The sequence below is a fragment of the Zonotrichia leucophrys genome, chromosome 5 (genome assembly GCF_028769735.1).
Source record: "Zonotrichia leucophrys gambelii isolate GWCS_2022_RI chromosome 5, RI_Zleu_2.0, whole genome shotgun sequence".
Taxonomy (NCBI): Eukaryota; Metazoa; Chordata; class Aves; order Passeriformes; family Passerellidae; genus Zonotrichia; species Zonotrichia leucophrys.
In genome coordinates, this window is record NC_088175.1 from 55,675,727 (window position 1) to 55,690,443 (window position 14,717).

General features: G+C 49.0%; 1 protein-coding gene across 1 annotated transcript; it reads right to left on the reverse strand.

Moving 5' to 3' along the window:
* Window positions 1–5,263: 5,263 nt before the first annotated feature.
* On the reverse strand, window positions 5,264–8,112 carry LOC135448733 (serine/threonine-protein kinase pim-1-like). Its single transcript, XM_064714939.1, has 7 exons — window positions 7,817–8,112; window positions 7,276–7,499; window positions 7,074–7,177; window positions 6,931–6,981; window positions 6,242–6,608; window positions 5,688–5,864; window positions 5,264–5,367 (listed from the first exon to the last, which is right to left on the reverse strand). Exons 1-7 carry the CDS (start codon window positions 8,110–8,112, stop codon window positions 5,264–5,266), a joined length of 1,323 nt encoding a protein of 440 aa, XP_064571009.1.
* Between the last annotated feature and the right edge of the window lie 6,605 nt (window positions 8,113–14,717).

The following is a 14,717-nucleotide window of genomic DNA, read 5'->3' on the forward strand; positions in this document are numbered from 1 at the left end:
CATTCAATGGACCAGATTTTCCTGGGTGGTTCTTGAAACCAGACTGCCAGGGTGTTGGGGTTTTTTATTGGTAGTTTTAAGCAGACTCTTGTGTGAGGTTCCACTGCTCCCACAAGCCAAACGCTCTTGCTGGGAAATGTTCTCTGTGCCAGTGATGTCAGAAGGAGAATCTGGCCCACAGAGCAAATTCCCCAGCTCCCAGCTTTCTGGTTTGGGAGGAGAGCAGGCATTCCCTAGTAAAGACAGTTCTTTAAATGCTGCAGAGGCAGGGGTGCACAGCAGGAGCTCAGCCTCAGCAAAGGAAGTTTTTTATTAAATCCTGATATCTGATGTGAGTGTACTGACGTCGTCAATGGGCTCACATTGTTCAAAACCACACAAGTTTAAATTTAATAAAAGGCCTGTAAATTGTGTCCCTGAGGAGCTGGTGACATTTTAGGGAGGACATGGGTTTCTAAGAAACTTCCTCTAACTCTTAGATAGCAGTTCTGGAACTTCGGGTTTAACTGATGTTTGGCCTAGGGACCTTCTTTTCAATGGTTGTTTCTTTTGATGACATCCACAATAAAAGTTACAAGAATCCCATGTACTACCAACAAGGATGGGGATTTACTTGCTGGCGAAATGAGGAAGAATGGTAAGAATCTTGAGGGGAAATTGCCTATCAGCTTTACATGGGTGTTCTTCAATTCTAGAATACATGACAAAGATATTTTTCTCTTACTGCTGCCCTCTCCTGGGCACAGGGGATCAGCAGGTGCACAATGAATGGGTTTGCTTCTGCTAATGAAAACTGGTAATATTGGGTTCCTTATTCATGTGGTTGAGAAACAAATCTCTCACATTTGTGAGAACAAAACAGCCCAAAACCCTATTCCTAAGAAAAAAAAGAATCTGAACAATTTACTCAAATAATACAGAATTATGGAATTGTAGTATGGATTGGGTTGGAAGGGACTTGTAAAGGTCTCTAATCCAAGAGCCAAGGACAGTGACACTTTCTGCTATCACAGGTTGCTCTGTGCCCCACCCAACCTGTTCCTGAGCACTTCCAAGGATGGGCAGCACCAGCTTCTGTTGGGATCCTGTGCCAGTGCCTCACCACCCTCACAGGCAGGAATTTCTCCCTAATACCAAATCAAACCCTGCCCCTTTTCCAGTTTGAAGCCATTCCCTGTGTCCTGTAAATATTCTTTCCCCACCTTTCTTGCAGGCTCCCTTCAGGTACTGGAGCAGCCCTGCAGGTGGGGTCACCTCTCAGCCTGGGAGCCCAGATTTAAGGCTTGATTTATGGATGCAGCCCTGCAGGTGGGGTCACCCCTCAGCCTGGGAGCCCAGATTTAAGGCTTTATTTATGGATGCAGCCCTGCAGGTGGGGTCACTCCTCAGCCTGCTGCCCTCGCTGCCTTTGGTGCAGCCCAGGTGTGACAGAACCTTCCCACAGCCACTGTGACAACAAAGGTTCACCCTGCAGGAATCCTGATGGAGCCAATGAACTGTGGTTGCACAAAGGCTCAATCTGGACTGGGATGTGGCTGATCTCTTGTTCAATTGAAGGGCTGACAGGTGAACTCCTACGGATTTAGAAAGAGTGCTTTGGGATGTTGCCACCTCCCTGTTGGTTTCTCCTCCCAGCTGGTCACTACCACAAATACTGAGCTGCACTAAGCAGGCACAGGAGTATTTCTAATCAGCTGCAGAGCAAAGACTGACAGATTCCTGGACAGAAAAAACCAGCAGAAACTGGGCCTGTATGAAAATTGTGTAAGTGTTTGAGAGAAATCAGATGTAAGGAGCAAGATGCAGCGGTAGTGATTCACACAGTGCCTTACACAATGGCACTTACATCAGGATTCTGATGCAGTAGTGAAGCCTTAATCTCAGAAATCAGCAATGTCCAAAGATCTGTTCAGTCTGGAACAGATTGTGCCAAACTTCTTAATTCAGAACTGTCACAAGGTTTTTGTGAAAATATAACTTTTAATACTTTTAAAGAATACAATTTACAAGCTTTTGAAAATGTTTTTTTCTCCACTTTCTTAGGACCTGAGCTATATAATTTGATCCAATGCAGAAGACTTGAGAGCCACTGATCTATGTTAAAGTAATTTTCCCACTTTCTTCTTAATTCCTCCTTAGTTCCAGTTGAAAAACCATCCCCTAAACCCAAGGCATGCAGAAAATAAACACCCTGATAGTTTTTTGTTTCCCAGTAAGAATAAAATTTTAGTTCAGCTAGAGTTGATGTTCTTTGCAGTGGCTGCTGTGGGGCTGTGTTTGTATTTGTGCTGAACACAGGGCTGATCACACAGAGATGTTTTTGTTGTGGCTGTTGCACAGAGCCAAGGCCTGCTCTGCTGTCTGTGAGCCCCATGGTGAGGGAGCTGGGGGTGCCTGGGAGGGGACACAGCCAGGACAGGGGACCCCAGCGACCACAGGGACATTCCAGACACGTGGTGTCATGGGCAGTGGATAAAAGTGGGGGAAGAGTAAGGAAAAGGGGGTATTTGGGATGATGGTGTTTGTCCTTCCCAAGTCACCTTTACTCATGACAGAGTCTTGATCTCCTGGAGAAGGCCGAACTCCTGCCTGTCCATGGGAAGCAGGGAATAATTCCCTGTTTTGCTTTGCTTTGTGTGCATGGCTGTTCCTTTCCCCATTAAAGTGTCCTTATCTCAGCCCATGATTTTTGTAGCTTTTACCCTTCTGATTTACCCCCCCAGTCCCACTGGTGTGGGAGTGAGCAAGGAGCTGTGTGGGGCTGGGCTGCCAGCTGGGGTGAAACCATGACAAACTTTTATGTTGGTTTCCCTGTGGAGAGCCACAGATATCCTCAGGGATAAAATCTGATCCTTGGAAAATCACAGAGTGCCCTGGGCTGGAATGGGCCTTAAAGCTCATCCAGTTCCACCTCCCACCAGAGCAGGCTGCTCAGAGCCCCATCCAGCCTGGCCTTGAACATTTCCAGGGATGAGGCAGCACCAACTCCTCTGGGCAGCCTGTGCCAGTGCCTCGCCACCCTCCCAGCAAGGAATTTCTTTGTAATATCTAATCAGAACCTACTCTCTTTCAGTTTGAAGCCATTCCCTCCTTGTTCTGTCACTGCCTGCTCTTGAAACAGTCCCTTCCAATCTGTTTTGTACTGGAGACCCTTGCTTTCAGTGATCATCTGGTATCCTCAGATCTGGAATTATCCTTCAAACGTGGAATTATCCTTCAAGCAAATTTCAACTGCCATCCCAGAAAAGGCCTAAATCTCCTGCAACATTCAAAGTTAATTTTGTTCTCTGTTGGAATTACCAGGAGTGGGGACAAGTGCATGTTGTGACATTTGTCAGGTGATGTTTGTTCCTAGCACAGGCAGTTAAATCCAGTTTAGCCACATATTGAGCTACATCTTCAATCCTCTGCAGGTGCTGTGCACAGGTCACAGGATTTCCAGGCACAAAACCTAAGAGAAAAAGAAATCCATGACCACTTAGATCTTATCCTCCTTAGCAAACACTTAGGAAGCACTAGAAGTACAAAGTGTAAATACTTTAATAATCATATTAAGATCTTTTCTACCTTAGGATTACTACATTACTTTGTGATGGCAGAAAAGGAGATACTGACATGCAGAGGATGGAAACAAGAGGCTCAATAATTCATCCTCCTTATTTAAAGGAATCTTCAAAACCTCTGAGAACTGCTGCATCAGTATCAGTGGGAACACTGAGTTTATAAAGCAGACTGTAATGCCATAAAATGTGTACCTAAGGCATCTCTGCACAGCTAGGTGAAGCTGCAAAAGCAAAAAAGCTTCATTAAATAATCCAGCTACTGAATAAAGAGGCATGGTGAAGGCCTTGTGGCAGGAGCTTCACCATGGCCTGGCAGCTTAAAAAAAATCTCTTCAGATGTTCCTACTGATGCCAGGATGGCTTGGGCCGATCATTCTAGCTGGTGTGGATGAACCCACCAAGCTGAATGAAATTTCCCTTTCTCTGCCTGGATAGCTGCAGGTAACTGGCTAACTGCAAACCTCAAACAGCATTGTAATTGCTTGAGAGTGTTTGTCAATTGGGGAATATTTATTAAAAGTTTATTGAACATAATTCTGAAAGCCCCTAGAATTCTGAAGGAAAACATAATTACCTAAGGAATCAGTACAGGTTAATGCTACAATTTATGCAATTTGCCTCTAGATGGTGCTCTCACGTTGAGATGAAACAGCTTTTTATCACAACTCTCAAAATTAATGAATAAGAGCTAAAGATTTCTCTCAAAGTCAAAACGGCCAATGTTTTCAAAAGAGCAAGGAAACAAAACTTGCTGGAATGCACACGAGTGTGCCGTATGGTAGTTTCAGATCACTGGTGTCCCCCACATGGCTTGAGGAAGGGTTTTTAATTCTAAGAAAATCAGCACTAAAGCCACACGATACTTCATAAAAAAGGTAAAAATTCTAAAAAATTTTAAAGCATTTGTCAAATAATACCTTTATGGTTAAATAACATCATTGCAAATGGGTGATCACCCAGCATTACAAAATGGAAAATAAAGGCAAAGGGGTTTAGCTGTGAAGCTCAATGTTTTACTGCAAGGACAAAGCCCACTGTTCCCTGTGTGGTTTGTGCATATTTCTACTCAACATTGCCCTTCACATCATGCAAGAATTATGGCAGAAAGTAGAGGTGATTTATGTGTCTCAGAGATTTCTCACCATGCCCATTGTGTTTGAGCAGGAGGCAAGTTTTTACATCATTTATAAACAATGTGAATTCTTCTGGACCCTGTTCTATTTTCAACAAGCAGGCCACCTCACTCGTGCACATTCCTTTCCAGGTGTCCTTCACCAGTGAGAGGCTCTCTCAGTCCCACCATTTGCTCCCTAATTCCTCTGCCACGTGTAGCTGTGACACACACAGGAGCATTTTGGTTAACATTGAAACAGAGGAACCTTTTGGAGGCCAGCACTGTCTTGCTGATGACTCTGAAACTGAAATGACTCTTAGAGTGAGAAGTTTTGCATGCTTTTTGTAGTTACTTAATATCCATGCTAAATTTTTTTTTGCCCTCTCATCCCTGTATAGACAATTATGCAGGGCTCCTCTGGTTCCTTTCCTCGCACATTTCATCTGGTTCCTTTCCTTCTAGGGCCACATTAGACTTAAGGAGCAGACTTGACTCGCCGCAATGGGTTTGTTGTTGTTTTATTTCTCGGGCCCTCAGTCCTGCGTGGGATTCTGGAAGTGGGTGCAGCAGAGGCTCCTGCAAGGCGTCAAAAGCGCCTGCCCTGCACCCAAGGGTGGCACAAGATCTCCTCCAGGTGCGGCCTGTAAGCGGGGTGCTTGGCCAAGCACCAGCGGATCAGGTGCTGGCGCTCTGCGGAGAGAAGGCAGACAGCGCCGGTCACTGGCACAAGGCTCCTGCCCGGCTGCCCCCGGCACCCGCGGGGCCCGGGCCGCGCTGTGTGAGCTCGGGGCTGCGCCGGCCTCCCGAGCGACCGCGCCCCGCGGGCAGAGCGCGGCTCGGCGGGACACGGCCGCCTCCTTCGGCCGCGGGGCCGCGCTGACCCCGTGGGCACGGCCACCTCCTGCGGCCGGCCCTGGGGGCAGATGGACGGTGCCCGGAGCCGCGTGAGGGCCGCGCCGGGCTGCGCGCCGCCGGCTGCCAAAGCCGCCTGCTCGGGGCCGGACACCAGCCTGGAGAGACCTGCTGCCAGAAGAAGGGCTGCCCCAGCACGATGGCATGGTCGTCCTCGAAGGGGAGGCTCCCGCAGACCATGACGTACAGCAGCACGCCCAGGGACCAGACAGTGGCCTCACGGCCGTCGTAGCAGCCAAGGCAGACCCACTCGGGCGGGCTGCAGGCGTGCGTTCCTAGGGGAGACGGGCGGCGCTGTCCGGGCGCGGGCTGCTGCCTTCCAGAGCCCAGCACCAGGCTCCTGGCTGAGGCAGGGGCTGCACCCGAGGCGGCCACAGCTTCCCCCGGCCAGCTGGCCAAAGCCAAGGAACCATTCTGCCAGGCAAAGAAGGCCAGCGGAGCGGCCCAGGCCCTTGTGCGCCTGCCGAGCCGGGAGGCCCAGAGCCGGCTTTGGCCGCCACCCTCTGCGGGCAGGGCCGGCAGCCGGGTCCCGGGGCAAGGCGTCCGCCCCGGACCAGAGGGCAGCCGGCTGAAGGCCGCAGCCCGCAGCCCAGGAGGGAGCGGGGCCCCGCAGTGCCTGGCACCGGGAGCGGGGCCCGGGCCCTGGGCTCACCGGCAAACCGCGTGTAGGCCCGCTCCTGGAGGAAGGTGCTGCAACCGAAGTCGATGAGCTTCAGGTCGCCGCTCTCCGGGTCCACGAGGACGTTCTCTGGCTTGATGTCCCGGTGCAGGACGCCGCAGGCGGTGCAGTGCCGCACGGCCTCCAGCACCTGAACGAAAAGCCAGCGCGCCATCTCCTCGCACAGGAACCCCTGCTCCAGCAGGAACTGCAGGAGATCCTGCCATGCCTCCGGACGCTCTAGCACCAGCACGAAGCTGTCAGGCAGCTCGAACCAGTCGAGGAGCTGGATGATGTTGTAGCAGCTGGAGCCCACGTTCTCCATCAGCACGACCTCCATGGGCACGCGGGTGCCGTCGGGCTGCGAGCAGGAGAAAATCAGTGCCTGCGGCAGGCCTGATGCTGCCCTGGGGCTGCTGCGCTGCGCCCTGCCTGCGATGCCCCCGTGCCCCCGGCGCAGCCTCCCCGGTGCTGGGGCTTCCTCCCGCCCAGGGGACGCTTGGGGGGCGCCCCTGCCCGGCCCCGCCGCCGCTGTTTGGCACGGCCGGGCCCGCGATGCTGCGGCTGCAGGCTGAGCCCGCGCCCGCTGCCCCCGCCATCCCCCGGCTCCCGCTGCCAGCGGCGCCCCGGGATTCTCCCTGCCCGCCCCGGCCCGCTCGGTCCCGCCGGCCCCGCTCCCTCACCAGCTCGTCCCACTGCAGGACGCTCTCCCGGGCCACGCGTTTGATGGCCACCTGCAAGCCACGGAGAGAGGAGGGCTGAGCTCCGGCCCTGCCCCTCCCCAGCGCTGCCCCTCGTCCCACGGCCGGCCGTCGCGGCCACTCACCGGGCTCCCGTCGGAGAGGCGGATGCCCGAGAAAACGGTGCCGAAGCCACCGCTGCCCAGCCGCGGGCCCAGCTGGTACAGCTGCTGCAGCTCCTTCCTTTGCCCTGCAAAAGGCCGAGAGCAGCCATCGGCCCTGCGCCCAGGAGCCCCCCAGTGCCCGCGGGTGCAGCGGGCCGGGCCCCGCGGGCCGCGCCGCTCTCACCCGCTCCCTGCTGCGCGCCGGGCAGCGGCCCCTGCCCCGCAGCCGCCGGGCTGGCGAGCGGCAGAGCCGGGCCCGGGCAGCGCGCAAGGGGGCCGCAGGAGCCCCGGGGCAGCGGGGCACGGCGGCACCGTCGCTGGCCCCGGCCTCGTGGGCTGCACTCTGCCCTTGACCGCGGCCGGGGCTGCAGCCCGAGGCTTCTTCTCCCAGGGAGGTGCCAGGAGCAGCTGCAAAGCAAGCAGGGCTTTCTGAAGCCGTGCCGCCAGAGGCACTGGAAAGAGCCAGTGACCAGGCTGCTCCCAGGGGCCCTGGCCGGGCCTGGCTGTGCCCCTCAAGAGCCCCGGGGGAGCCTCAGACACCTCCTCAGGAGATCTCACCTGCTCTTAGAGAGCCCTTCGTGGCAGTCGAGGGCTGTCTTGGGACAGCTTCCTGGAGATGGAGGAACCTCCTTGATGTCTCCAGGCTCGGGCTGTCACCGGCTGGCACAAGCGGCACAGCGTCCTGGCAGCTATGGGATGGCCACTGCTGGCTCCAGGACGCTTACTGCTCGGCCAGCTTCTCCCGAGAAGGCTCCTCTGGATCAGGCTGGGCTCCCATTTGGACTTCTGGGCTTTCCCTGGCCACGTCAGGGGTCAGGGCTGTGCCCGCGTTGTTGATGCCCGTGAGTCCAAGGGAGCTGGGAGACCTGTCTATGGGCCCTGCACCTTCTGCAGGCTGACAGGTCTCAGTGAGCCTCTGCCAGGGATGGAGGCTGTCAGAGATAGCAGAGGCTCCCGGCAGGATGCAGGGTCTCTGACAGCCTGAGGTTCCTGCGCGGATGGCTCTCCCCTGCTGTGCCATCCTTGCAGGCCTTGAGGCTCTCCCAGGGATGGAGAATCTTGCTGGGAGCAGCCTCTTGAAGGGATGGAGGCTTCGGGAGGAGCTGCAGGGGCCACAGCAGGGCAGGTGGCCTCACTTCACCAGCTCCTCCAGTTGTTTCCACAGCGCCTGCCACATCCCCGAGCAGAGCGGCGCCCGAGTCCCGCTGGGATCCCAGAGCAGCCGCACCAGCTCCTGCAGCTCCCGGGCCAGAGCCACGCAGGGGCCGCAGCTGCAGGGCCTGCCCAGGGGCTGCCGGGAGCCCGTGGCCGCTTGCGCCGAGCCGCCCGAGGCCTGGGGGCCTGGGAGTGCGTTAGGAGATCTGAAAATTTGTTACCGATTCATTTGTAACAGTTTAGTGATGCTGACATTTGTGCCACACTAGTACTGAGTTGTGCCATAATTTGACTTTTATAAATGTTGATTTATCTCTACCTCTTATCTTCTTGATATCCAGCAGGTGGTACTGTTGCACAAAAATATCCTGTATTCTCCAAATTGATAATCACACCTTCAATTTCCTGTTTGGTTTGATATTCCCAGCAGTTGTATTATTGCTATTGCATGTAAATCTGGGGAGAGAAACCAGTTCTGCCTGATAGTTTATAAAGTTACCATGCCTATTTAATTATATAAAATAAAATTTATTCATTATTAAATTGTAGTTGGGTTTTAACATGGAACTGTTCAGTTACTTATCATACCTTATAGTTATTTGAATTTTAAAATTTAGGACTCTTTATTCAAGAGAAGACAAGTGCCTGTAAGAGTGGCCATGACAGGGACTCGGTGAGATGGTCAAAGAATCTGATTTTATTGTGGGATACAAATGCTTATATGATATTTTAGAAGGCTAGTAATGTTTCACTACAATGATTGGGTTAAAAATCACATAAACAAACTTTTGCATTTTACAAAATTTTGTCGTGGTTTGATGCTGACACAATGCCAGTGCCCCCATGAAAATATATTCCCCCTTGCTTGCAGAGTTTGATGTAATTCTCTTTTTATGGTAAACCCGTTTGATTTAATCTTTTTGCAATTTTGATGTACAGGCAGTTCTTAAAGCAATAAAGACACGGACTGGTTTGCAGGAAAAGCAAAGGAACAGCTTAGTGCCAGCCAGGCCTTCTGCTGGAAAAGCAACTGCAGCATCTGTGGGTGCTTGTGTACATCTTTGTGGCCCTGGTGTTACTCACAGTCACCAGGCACCAGTTTGAATGTCAGCAGGAAGCAAGTGAGTCAATGGTGTCACGGTTCCATGGCAGCAGGAGCAGCCCACAGCAGCTCCACTCCATCAGTCCCACTTTGCTGTTCTTCTCTGGCTCTAGGGGTGCATGCCACCATCCTTGCAGAGCGGCAAATTAAAGGGGACAATCAATTTCTGTCTGTAAAAGAGCTCCTGGATCTCTGTAAATGCCACCTCCAATACAGGGGAGTATACTTGTGCAGTCCTGTTGGTTACAGAGCAGCAGGTCAGGCTGGAAGGGATCGATTCCACCTCAGTAATGGCCTCTTCAGGACCATTTATGTACTTGCACTGGTTTTGCACAGCCTGGTTTTCAGCAGCATGGGGGTCACAGAGGTGGCTCCTGTGAGAAGGTGCTGGAAGCTTCCACCATGTCCAGCAGAGCCAATGGCTGATGGCTCTGAAGATGGACAGGCTGCTGGCCCAATTGGAGAGGTTGGTAACGCCTCTGTGATGACAGATTCCAGAAGAAAATCAAAACAAAGCCACACGGTTTTTGCTTCTAGTTAGAAAAGAGGAGGAGTAGGTGAGAACATGTGAGGGAAACACCATGGAGACACCAAGGTCAGTGGGGAAGGAGGGGCAGGAGGTGAGAACATGTGAGGGAAACACCATGGAGACACCAAGGTCAGTGGGGAAGGAGGGGCAGGAGGTGAGAACATGTGAGGGAAACACCATGGAGACACCAAGGTCAGTGGGGAAGGAGGGGCAGGAGGTGCTGCAGGAGCCAGAGCTGAGATTCCTCTGCAGGCCGTGGTGATGGCCATGGTGAGGCAGCTGTGTCCCTGCAGGCCCTGGGATCCATGAGGGATGCAGAGATTGATCCACCCACATGGAATGGGGATCCACAGGGATGCAGAGATTGATCCACCCACAGGGAATGGGGATCCATGAGGGATGTAGAGATTGATCCACCCACAGGGAATGGGGATCCACAGGGGATGCAGAGATTGATCCACCCACAGGGAATGGGGATCCACGGGGATGCAGAGATTGATCCACCCACAGGGAATGAGGATCCATGAGGGATGCAGAGATTGATCCACCCACAGGGAATGGGGATCCACAGGGATGCAGAGATCCACCCACAGGGAATGGGGATCCACGGGGATGCAGAGATTGATCCACCCACAGGGAATGAATGGGGATCCAGGGGGATGCAGAGATTGATCCACCCACAGGGAATGGGGATCCAGGGGGATGCAGAGATTGATCCACCCACATGGAATGAGGGTCGAATCCACAGGGAATGCAGAGATTACCACCCACATGGAATGGGGATCCACAGGGATGCAGAGATCCACCCACAGGTAATGGGGATCCAGGGGGATGCAGAGATTGATCCACCCACAGGGAATGGGGATCCATGGGGGATGCAGAGATTGATCCACAGGGAATGGGGATCCACAGGGATGCAGAGATTGATCCACAGGGAATGGGGATCCATAGATTGATCCACCCACAGGGAATGGGGATCCAGGGGGGATGCAGAGATTGATCCACCCACATGGAATGGGGATGTCAGACTGCAATCCAAGCTCCATAAGGTCTCTGAGAGTACAAATTTTGTTGAGATCCATGAAAACTGAGCTTTTTTTAAAGCTGTACCTTTACTTGCTTTGTAAGCTTTAAGCTTTCAGCTAATCTTCATGGATTTCCTTCATCAGCAATGAATCCCTTTTTGTTAGCTTCACATCTTTCTTCACAGATTGTCACAAGAGCTCCACAGAAACAAGACAGCTTTACAGGTTAAGGATGGTGCTAGTTGGTGACTAAACCCATGCACATTAAATACAAGCCTTTTGTTTATACCTTTTCCTTATGTGCAAAAAAGCATATGTATGAAGCACTGGCAAGTCTGGAGAAATTCAGTGTAAAACTCAGCAGCATCATATCCTTGAATAAAATCTGCATATAATGATAAACTCTGAATTCTTGTGAAGCTCCCTCCCAATTTCTAACTAAACTAAAGAATAGTTTATAGGTACTGATCACGTTGATAAGACGCTTTTGTCAGTCCAGGATACCTCAGTTAGACAGTAATTAGGGACTGCAAAAAGAACATCTGTTTACAGTTACCATGTCTAAGCATAAATGTGCTTCATAAACGAGCTTCTCTTTGAGTACCAGGGCAGTTAAAACTGAGAGGAAGATTTCACTGCTTTTCAAGGTCAGTTTGAGCTCTGCTTGCCTTTGTGCTGCTACAGAATCTGAAAAATCACTGTGTGTGCACCAGCCTCCCTTCCAAGCCATGCAGCAATGCATCTGCTTCCTCCCTCTGCATGTTAGCAGAGGTAGACTTGGGGTTATTTGCCATAAAATGAATTCTAAAACAAATAAATTTTTTTCCCTGGATGAGAATGGTAGCAGATATTCTTGGCTTTTAGAGATTCTGCTTGGTTTCTGCAGGCACCTGATATTCTCTAGCCCTGCCTGGGGCACCACTTTCATATCTTGGATATGGAAAGGAATTAAGCTCTTGCACATATTGCTTCTGCATGTCAAATAACCCTTACCAGTCTGACACGGCTTTACAGGGTGTTCCCTGCTATAAAGTCTGGATTCCAAGAGACTGGTACAGCTATAAAGCTGTACATTACAAAATATATTCTGTCTGAAATTTTGTCCTGCTCAAAACTGACTTGATACTGCTGCTCTAACACTTTCTGGTTCTTTTTCTACTGGTTGACCACTCACTAAAATATGGCTCACTCTGTAGAGTTGCATCTTTAGACTTGAGAAATGCTGTGACCCTGGCCAAACAGAGTGGCATGGAAAAAGGAGGCTGTGAGAGCAGGGACAGAATCTTCTACGAGGCTCTTGTATTTTAATACATAACTGTACTGTTTGTGTGCATTTTTATTGTTGGGGTTTTTATTAAAAACTCATTAATTTCCTTATCGGGGAACACTCACATGTTTTAAATAAGTGTTGCAGGGATAAGGGGAAACACAATTTTAGGTTTTCATTTACAGTGAAATGCTACATCAAAGTCAAATAAATAGAGAACAGGAACTGGAAAACTAAAGGTAAAACTCAATTATATAACATGATAATGAAGTTCTAGGAAGTTCTGACAATTAAATTGCCAGAGTTATATGGAAAAGAAAGAACATTTGACACACTGGTAGAAAAAATACAATTCTCGTATGTTGGTTAACAATAAGTGAACCATGTAATATCTTCATTTTTCAATTTGAAATAGCATGATTTGAAGAAGAATGTCACAAAATTATATAAAACTTCTGCTTTCCTTGTGACTGACTATATTTAGTGAAGGCTCTAGGAATAATTGAACAGAAATCATCACACTGGCCATATTTCATCCCATTAACCATAGTGAAAATCAGGAAATAAATAAAGATGTGGTTAACTTTCAGAATTTTGCTGATGTCAATAAATCTTGTTGCTGTGAATTATCTTTATTCAGTGGTGTTTCCAAAAATAGTTACCATATTTTCCAGGGCACATCAGCGTCTGAGAATGATAATGTTTTAATCCCATACTAGAAGAGAATGGCAATGAGAAGAGGATTTCACGTTCCCAGGCTTTTATTGTCTCTGAGACCCATTCATGGTGAACCAAACGTGCTCTTGTTCATTACCAGCTTTAAAACAACAAATTTGATGACAAATCAGCAGACACTGAGCCTTTCCAGGGAAATGCTGGACTTGTGCAGTGATGGAGATGCCCTCAGTTCCTGGCAGCTCCTGGCCAGCACTGGGAGATTTTGTGACTGGTTGAGGAGAAAAAGCTGTGCAGGTGGAGAAAGTGGAAGAGCAAGTGCCAAGCATAATTGCCTCAGGTTGGGTCCTTAAAAAAGCCAAAAATTCCTGGACAAACCAGGATTTCCCACAGGACTCAGTAGGTGTGTTGGTAGATGTGTATTCCTTCCATATATTCCTTCCATTCCCTGCATATTAATGACTTCCAAAGGAGTTGTGTGAAAAAGGCATAAATATATATATGTGTATCTCCAATATTTATTAAACATATATTTTATAATTCAGATAATATAGTTATATATATTGTATTTTACATATAATATATATTATACATAATATATATAATATATATATTATATATAATGTATATAATATATATCATATATATAATATATAATATATTATATAATATATATAACATATATAATATATAATGTATAATATAATCTATAATGAATAAATTTAATAAAATTTAATTGGAAATTTTAAATGAAATAGAAATGGTCATATTGTTCTTCAAATATATAACTGGTTGTCTTGAGATAAGTTTTTTTGTTGTTTTAAAAGAGATGATAATTTTAGAAAGTTTTTTTGGGGGGAGTTGTAGTTTAGTTTATTTAGTTTTTTATTCGTTTTTTTGCTGTTGGAAATGTTATGGCTTAGGCTTGGTTTGGTGGGTTATAGGTGTGAGTTGTTGGTGTTTTTTGATTAATTAACCCAAACCACATGACCTTAGTGTTTGCATCCTTTCAAATGCTGGGACTGCACGCAGTCTTGCTTCTGGACTGTCCTTTGCTTCCCTGTCCTGTAATTATTTTGGCAATTCTAGCACTGTAAGGGAGAGAGGACTTGGTCCTTTATGGACTGGAGTAAGTCCCCAGGGCTTTGAAAGAAGGCTCAAGAGCTGTATCCTAAAGGTTACAGCTGTAACACTGGATAAACACACCTACAGACATGTATCACTGAACCAGGAATTTGAAAAATTCCCAGTACTTCAGGCTTCTTTGAGCCAAAGATTAATTCTTGTCAGAGTATCTCTAATTTCCTACTTGAATCTACATGGGGGCAGTCAATCAAGGTAGGCTACACTGCTTCACAGCTGAATTACTTCATTTTAATGGAAATCACCTGTGACTGCAGAGGCAAGGTGTTTGCTTAGCATTTAGTATTTCTGAATATTTTGGCCTTTTACTGCGTTCATCTCTTGCTCTGCCCCTTCTGTTCTTACAAAAGGTAAGAACAGATGAAAGGACTCCTTTGTTCTGGGTGTCTGTGGGAGCTCTCTGGATGGTGCACATTAGCCCTCACTTCTCACACATGCCTGGCTGATGGCATTAGCTATATAGGTTTGTGAGTGATATTCCACTCTAGCAAATTTTTGCCCCATGCAGATTTTCTAAATGTACAGCCCCAGCAGCATGTCTTTCCCTATTCATCAGTTTCTTCTGTAACTGTTCTTGCTATTATTCAACCTTCCGCTATTATAACCTGTATTTCTATGTGAGGAGAAAAAAAAAAGGCTTCTCTTCCTCTGTGTAGCAGAAACCTTTGGAATAGTCTGTTCCTTATGTAACTGTGCCTGACAGCTGCTGGGTTTCTATCCTCCTTTGCTG

What these genes read in the sequence shown, in the direction of transcription:
- LOC135448733 (XM_064714939.1), bottom strand. Translation starts at nt 8,112, where the DNA reads ATGGCACAGCAGGGGAGAGCCATCCGCGCAGGAACCTCAGGCTGTCAG. An exon ending in CGGCGCGCAGCAGGGAGCGG is followed by an intron (nt 7,178 to 7,275) that starts GTGAGAGCGGCG and finishes GGCCTTTTGCAG; the next exon opens with GGCAAAGGAAGGAGCTGCAG. An exon ending in CTGGCAGCAGGTCTCTCCAG is followed by an intron (nt 5,368 to 5,687) that starts GCTGGTGTCCGG and finishes TTCTCTCCGCAG; the next exon opens with AGCGCCAGCACCTGATCCGC.